Genomic DNA, 8130 nt, shown 5'->3' on the forward strand with positions numbered 1-8130 from the left:
TATACAGCAAGAGAGGTGAGGCCTTGGAAGGCTTAACCTGTTTAAGACCAGCTGGATGCTCAGAGCAGGAGACTATTTGGCGTCGGAGGGAGATAATGAACCGGCCGAGCCGTTGGAAGTCACTGGGGAGGCTGGTACTGAGGGAGATGGGTTTGAGGCATCAACACCTGAACAACTCTTGCTAAAGCATCTCTGACTGCCCATACGTTACTTGGCCAAGTTGAAGTTTCTTGTGTTAATATACAAAGCCCTGGACAAGTTGGATTCAGGATACCTTAAAGGCTGCCTGAGCCCTTATAGGCCAGCTTGTTCACCAAGATCATCTGAAGGAGCACCGTTAGTTGACCCTACATTACAGAGGCCTAACTGGCTTCAGTTGGAACTTGGGTTCCCAAACTGTGCTCCATGATCCACTAGCGTTCTGCGAGCCTCATTTGGGTGGTCCTGCAGCATGGCTGTGAATTTGTGGTTGAAGAGAGGAGATGGCACATTCATTGCATTACATATTCATATTGATTTTTCATTGTATTTTTATTGCTTTCTTTTAGTCCTTACATTGCATTACAATTTGAATTCTGTGGAATTTAAATCATTAATACAATAAAATGTAATCTGTAAGAAATAAAAGAAACTACGAAAATACAGTGAAAAATCAGCCGACATCTAGCATAGCACATTACAGTTGCTACAACAGGCAGAAAAATCATTAAGTGGCCATTTTCAAATGGTCGGTGGGAGGGAAAAAGATGGGAACCAGGATTCAGTTCATTAATGTTTCCAGCCCCATGCTGTGGGACCCTCTTCCAGCAGAGATTAGGTAGGCATTCACCTTGTTGAATTTTCAGGTATGCAGCTATTTCAGCTTCCTTGGTTAGACAGTCATTTTAGTGATTATTTTGCATTTTTCCTATGTTATTTTGTTTTCTTGTACTTGCATATATTGTGCACAGCCTTGATATTTTACGAGTTGGAAGCATACAACTAAATTGAAATTAAAGACCCGACCCCACCTTCTGATTTTATCCTTTTGGCCTCCAGGCCCCCCAAAGCACTTGTGGACCCTGCTTCCCCTGCAGCCCCCCCTCAGGAAGTGACGCAAAGCAATGTATCCACAGCAGGAGGTGAGTGGTGACCTACATCTTCTGAATCGAGATGGCACCCAGAATGTAAGGTGTTGCTTCTTCTCTCCCCTCCCACACAGCTATTCTTCTCCACACTGCTTGGCACCTGCTGGTTTGCGTACTGTGAAATGGTTTCCCTTACTGTTGCAAACATGCGAGCGCTCGAGCGACACATTTTCTAAGTTGCTCGCCCAAACGTCTCAGTATCTCACCTCTGCCAAGTGATCTGCCCCTTTTGGAGGGGAAAGACATTTGGATTGTGCTTTAGGCAAACAGTTGGCCAGCCGGCCCTTTCCATAGACTGGTAGCACTGGGACCTGGCTGCTGTCAGTTTGACTTCTGTGACCTAAATAAAATCTGTAGTTGGCTGCTCTTGCTCTGCCTTAATAGAAGTGGCTGCTCTAACCTAGGGCATGGCCCAGATGATGCCATTAACCTAAAATACATTTCCTACCTACCTACCTCCAAATGAAAAAATAAAGTTCTGGTGACCACAGCAGCCACCTCCTGCCTGGTTAGTGCTATAGGGCCCCAATTGGCTGGAAAACTTCAGGGACGGGAGAGCAGGGGTCCTGGAGGAGGCATAGCTCCCATGGTCCTTGTTAGGCGACCAACCACCCATTCCTTCAGGTTTCTCCTTCCTCTCTCTTCCCCTCCCCTTTGTCAACGAGGGACTTCTGTCCTCCTCCACAAATGACTATAAGGCGACAGTAGCAATATAAACATAGAATAGCCCAGCAGTAGAGAGGGGGCAGTTCGAAGTAATGGACCCTTCCCTTAGCATCTCAGCAGTTGGTTAGGATGAGAGAGCAACTTGCCCGTGTCTTTCCAGTGAGCTTCATACTTTGAGCAAGGGAGGGTTTTGGACCTGGGCTTCCCACATCACAGCCTATCTTTCTAACATTTGCGCCACTCCCTCTCCACCCTAAGCCACTTCCCCTGATGACCAGCCCACTGGGAGTCCAGGAGTTTCTTCAGCACATTCTTTTGTGCAGCTGTGGAAGTTTCCTGCCACCTAGTCGTGTGGCACTGTACACCCATCACCATCACCATTTATCCACTTATGATTGAACTTCTTTCCCTCTTTTTCTCCCCAACCCCACCCTTGCAGAAACCTCTAGTGTTCAACAGGAACCTCCCACTCCAGACACAGGCCCCCCAGAAGGGGGTGACCCACCAAATCCCGTCACCATGACAACAGTAGCCAGGTAAGATGGTTAGGTGTGATCCATGACACAGATGGCTCTTGGTTCCCCTGAAAAGTTACTAAGGGATAGGCACCTGATTTTAAAGGTGAATAAGTACACTAATATCAACAAAATGCTCCAAAAGTCGCCAGGTATATTGGAAGAGTATTAAAATATATATCTGTGTGTGTAGACACATGTGTAAACACACACACACACAAACAGAGAGAGAGAGAGAGAGAGTCTAGTTGGTGGAGTTAAAACATTTTTTTAAATAACCAACCTTTGACATTGATGGTCACCGTGGAAAATGTTACTCTGCCCTCTAGCAAGCAGGGCACATGGCTCTCGTGATGATCCTACTTCTAAAAAACAAAAGAGAAAGAAACCACAACCCCAGGCTTGGGTGGCACGGCAAACCAGGCCACTGCTTGTTTTCCAGCAGCATGGCAGGGGCAGGGGATTTCAGCAAGAGGCACCAGCCTGCTGCTCATTCACATTAAACCATAGATTGCTGTAACATGTGAACCACCAGACTGTTACAGATCTGGGAGCTTGTCCCTTTTAAAGCGGGTGATTTTGAAGCTTTCCTTTTCAGTCAGGCTTTTTGTGACTAGGACTTAGGGGAGAAGAGAGAAGGAATTGTCTTGTTATGCTGGCTCTGATTTTTATCTGGTCCTTTTTTTATTACATTATCTACACTGTTGAATTTGAACTGTATTCCACCGGGAGAATTATTTGTGATTTGAAAAGCAGGTTGAGATGGAAGAATACATCACATGTTAGAGGGCTGCAACCTTTAAAAGCTGGTGTGAAGGAAAATTTGCCTCTTAATCTGGCTTGAGGGGATGGGGTGGAGGTTATTGACACCTTGTCAGTATCCTTTTGTAGTTCTTTATTCCCTTTCAGTACTATTCCCTGGGAACCAGGGTGGATTTGATTTAAATCAAATTAATTAAAATCAGAATTTAAATCACTAGTCAGTAAGACTTGATTTAAATCATTTCTTTACAGAAAGACTCATTCTTGCTAGTATAATCTTAATATTTACAACCAGGTGAAGGTGTCATTTTTGGAATAATAAATTTTCAGAGCAGTTTTTACAGTTATATAAAAAATTACTGGTTTGGTTATACTATTAGAAATACATAGGCAGATAATTATGAAATTATTGTGAGATTTAATTAGAACGGTTTATATTTGGAGAACTTTTCTGCTGTACTTTATTGGAAGGAGGAAAATAATCATTTCCTTAGTAACAATTTAACTAAAACTATAACATTATAGCATATGTATCCATGTTTGTTAACTGATGTGGTTAAACATTTGTTTTTTAAACAGACTGAGTTTTAGCACACATGAAAAACTTAAAACAAATCCTTATTTCCTGATGAATAGCCTTTGGACTATAATGTAACTTAAATAGAAAGCATTTTATTTTAAAAATCCAATTTAAATCAAAAACATTTGATTTAAAATTTTTTTTAATCAATTTTTTAAAAATAAAAAAATCATTGATTTTTATCCACCCTGCTGGAAACCATTAATTTCTGCCGGAGAAACACAGCAACAAAACAGATATAGAAGCCATATTCCTTGTGTGATGATGTCTCTCTCACACACACTCCTCATTTATGTGATCTTCAGTATCTGGGAAAGGTAGAGATTTCAAGACCTGGATTGTATCACTGGTTAGATCTGACCTCCTTTTCTAATCTGATTGTGAGAACAGTGTGTGTCATGTGAAATTTGACACTCCTTTCCAACATTTGTGTGGTGTGACCAGGCCATGGCTAAGGGGGTGGGTGGGAATGCTTCACTCCTGCTCTGCCACCAGTTCCCTCTTGTCTTTCCTCAGCAGCACAGTAGAGCCTCCCCCAACTACCTCTGATTCCGCCCAGCCGCTCCAGGGGACAACAGAGACTCCACAACCCCAGCACAGCAGCTCCCAACAGACAGAAGAGCAGCAGCAGCCGGCAGCCAGGTGAGGAGGGACTGTAGGTAAGAGGAGATGAACCTGCGAACTGCTCATTGCTCTGCCTGCCAGAATGTAGGAAGGATGGCATCTGGTAACCAGGATATGGGTTGGGAGTCCATGGCTCATGGAAGAGGGTGGGATTCCCCTACAGAACCTCTCTTCTGCTTCGGACGTCATGCGAACGAGAAGCTCGTTCTTGCTTTTTAATACCAAAAGGAGATGCTGAATTCCGCACGTGATGTAAAACTCCTGGATTGCGCAGCTAGCTCTCCTTCCCTCCTGCAGGAATACCCGCATTCCTCCTTAACGTGACGTGCGTAAGCTGTAGACGAAATAGTTAATATGCACTCACACCCCGTCCTTATCTTTCCCCAGATAAAGCCTCTCCGTGGGTCTCGTCACTGGGGAAGGCCCACAGCTGCTTGCTCGAACAAGTCCATTTTGCCAGGGACTGTCCCCAGTCCTTCCGGTGCCTTCACCCCTGTGGGCAGGTGGGGGAGGGGGCAGAAGAGAAAGCAGCAAGGGGCAGCGAAAGAGCCCAGCCTCTCCCCTATCCCACCCCGAGCAATCACTGAAGAAACCAGGACCTGGTACCGGCGAGCACCTGCGAGAGAAACGGATGTGCGTCCCAAGCGCAAAAGCATCTTCCTCCTCCTGGCCCGTTGGTTGGCACAGCCCAGCAAGAGTGCCTCTCCCCCAGGAATTCTGCAGGGCGGGGGGATCCGTCTCTCCTCCTTTGGCCTCTTTCCCCTACGACATCCCCCCCCCCCCGCCCTCCCAGTATGCATACGTACACACTGCTGCACTGAGCAAAACCTGTCTGTTTTGATGCAATTAAATTTTATGCTTCTATCGTACCAGAGGTCTTCTGATGGGGGAGGGGGGGTAACACTGAACAGGGCGGGGAGAAAAAAAACCACCAAGCAACCATCTCGCCACTGTTTTGAGGGCTCTTCCTCTACCTGACAGCCACACCTGCAAGCACAAGTCTGCCACAGCTCCTCTCTCCCCAGCCCCCCGTCTCCAAATTTGCCCACAGGATGGCAGGTCAGATTAGCATGGCAGAATTATCTCACAGGGTAAAGAAGGATCAGGAGGTTGCCTAAAGCGGCTTCTCTGAAGACCACTGCCTCAAGTAGGGTTAGGAAGGGCAGTGAGGGGGGTGTGGTTGTGTGAGAGCTGCTGCGTTTGTCCTTTCCACGCTGGGATGAAATTGTGATATTTCTGCCCTCGTGACGCTTGTTTGAAGCGTAATATCCAAGAGGAAGAAATGGGTGGCCAAGGAGAGGGAGGCAGAGCCAGTCTTCCCTGTCTCCTGACTGAAAATAGTTGCTTCAATTCCCCGCCTGCCTCCCCAAACATCACCATCATTTGGGGTTCTTCAACCAGTGTACTCAGTGAAAAGAATTTTTAGGAGAGATGTGTGCGTACGACCATGTGAAATCTGGATTGACCCTAAGGTTTCCATCATTTTGATTCTCCCGCTGTCAGCATACGTCCACCGGCTCACTGAGATTTAAGCTGGACCTCCTCCCAGTGGATTTTGCCTTCCCCACTCACTTTCCTTCCAGTATTGGTTTGTTTCCTTATCACTATTAAAGAGCTCCACAGGAAGTCCACAGTCTCCCACATATCCAAGCAGCAGCATGGTGTGGAGGGGAACCATGGCAGTCGTTTTTCAAAAAAGACATGTGGGGGGGAGAATGATACCCATGCCAGCAGCATGTGTTCTATAGCTGGTTTTGGAAATGATCCTTAGCCCTAAGCAGCCCCATTGTGATTTCAGAAACCCCACCAGTCTCCAACAGGGAGTTTGTCCGTGAATATTGGCTTATCCTTCAGCTTCATTGTGGCTGATCGACAGACACCAACCGCACATTAACCGATAAAAGAGTTGGTGGCTGCATTTTGGCCCACGTCGTCGCTGCTCCTAACTGCAGCAACCACTGGATCCAAATATTGCAATCTTTCCCCTCTGGAGTCATCAGAAACAGAGAGGGTTTCTTTCTCTGGGGTTATGTGGTGGGATTCACCTTGCAGAACTGCAGTAAGTGCATTGTAGAAAAGTAACTTTAGACCCCCAGTTTATTCCCCCTGCATCCCTGAATCTGTTTGGGTTGTGTGGGTGGGGTTTTCTGCCCCCCTCCACCTACTTAAAACCAAATTCTCCTGCCTCTTTGAGAGTTCTGTCTCAAAGTCCTGCACTTAACAACACAAAAGACCAAAATGACCCTGGTTGAATGCCCTAGGGACCTATTCTGCAGCCTCCCCTTCTCCATAATCCTTGTTCCAAAGAGAAATGCCCCCCCCCCTGCTTCCCAGTTACACTCCCTTGAAGGCCAAGGAGCTCTTATTCTCACCCCCAACCAGATCCTGCTCCTCTTCTCTTGGGGCTCCTAGAAACAGTATTTTCCACCAAAGGCCTCAGAATTACTGCTTTTTCCCTCTCTCTTCTGGCCTCCCAGCCAGCTGTTGACGTGCTTTGGACTTTTCTGTAGCTCCTTTTTATAGTGTTTAAAGGAAAAAAGAAATCTCACTGCCTCACCCTTGCCTCTGACTACAGAATTGGGACAAGAGCATTGCAAAAAAGTTCAGCCAAGAACACCTTGAGATTTGGAAGGGTACATAACGCCAGTGCCCGTGGGGCTTGGTGTATGTGTGGAGGTGGCAAGAAGAACTAATATCAAGGTTTGTAGAGGTCTGATTCAGGACATTGAGCGTGGTAGGAAGCGAAGTCACGGTGGAGGGACCTTTCCCTTGCGCAAGCACTAAGCACCCTTCACCCCACCTCTTTATTTCCAGGTGGTCAGTAAACTTGTACCCCTTCCCCATCTCTCCCTTTCCTCTTTCTCCCACCCCCATATAAGTGGCAATATTTCTTGAAGCTCTTAAACCACAAAGGACAGAAGTGGCCTTTCGCATCGTCTGCGTCATGCCATGTTCATGCCATGTCAGTAATTTCTTTTTTTCTTTTTCCCTGTGTGTGTGTATGTGTGTGTTCTGTTTGAATAAAGAGATTCTATGGCCGTAATAGACTTGGCTCTCTGCGTTTTTCTACGAAACAATAGCTCCTTAGCTGCCTCCTCCCGCTCCATGTGTCACCCCCCCCAAAAAAAAACCCCACCAGTGTTAGAGAATGGACTATACTACCAATTTAGGAAGCCACCTTGGAAGGAGTTATTTTACTTATTACCACCTTTTTCTTCCAAGGTGCTCAAAGTGGTGTATGTGGTACTCCTCCTCATTTCATTCTCACAACAAACTTGCGAGGTAGGTTAGGCTCAGAGATGCTGACTGGCCCAGGAGGGCAGAGCCGGCTGGCTGCCTCAGCATCTCGCTGGCTCAGTCACACCCGAACTCACGGCACAGAGCCGCCCACTGCAGAAGACCCCGCCGCGGTGCTCCAACCGACAGACTGGCTCTTCCCTGGACTCAACTCTCGGCCTGGCGCCCCTGAGAGCCTGACGCCCGGGTGCCCTGCACCCCTAGTGCCTATGGGTAAGATGACCCACCTCTGCAGCCCCTCACGCCAACTATTTAATAAATGGCTGCAGCCGTTCAGAGCGCTAAGGAGAAGAAAGATGCTGCCAATCCGCTTGTTCCTCCTGGCCTGCCTATGTGAGCAGGGGAGTATTGATCAGCTTGTGCTTGGTAACGGTTTCTTTTAAAGAAGTTGAGGGTCTAGAGCAGGGGTGGGGCAAAGACTTTATTATGCTTCCCTGTTTAGGTAAGTTTTTAATGTCTGATGTTTTATTGCATTTTTAATATTTTGTTGTAAGCCGCCCAGAGTGGCTGGGGAAACCGAGCCAGAAGGGCAGGGTGTAAATAATAAATTATTATTACT

At 46.8% G+C, this 8130-nt stretch overlaps 1 protein-coding gene across 1 annotated transcript in view; it reads left to right on the forward strand.

The window, feature by feature from the left end:
- Nucleotides 1–7317, forward strand: part of PPP6R1 (protein phosphatase 6 regulatory subunit 1) — a 48269-nt gene extending 40952 nt beyond the window's left edge. The window contains exons 19-23 of the mRNA XM_083710233.1: nt 8–15; nt 1039–1121; nt 2233–2329; nt 4167–4292; nt 4662–7317. Coding sequence (XP_083566359.1) covers nt 8–15; nt 1039–1121; nt 2233–2329; nt 4167–4292; nt 4662–4665 — 318 coding nt within the window. The 3' untranslated portion in view covers nt 4666–7317. The remainder of the gene's footprint in view (nt 1–7; nt 16–1038; nt 1122–2232; nt 2330–4166; nt 4293–4661) is intronic.
- The last annotated feature ends 813 nt before the right edge of the window (nt 7318–8130 follow it).

The sequence above is a fragment of the Podarcis gaigeae genome (assembly GCF_964106915.1).
Source record: "Podarcis gaigeae genome assembly, chromosome: 13".
NCBI lineage: Eukaryota > Metazoa > Chordata > Lepidosauria > Squamata > Lacertidae > Podarcis > Podarcis gaigeae.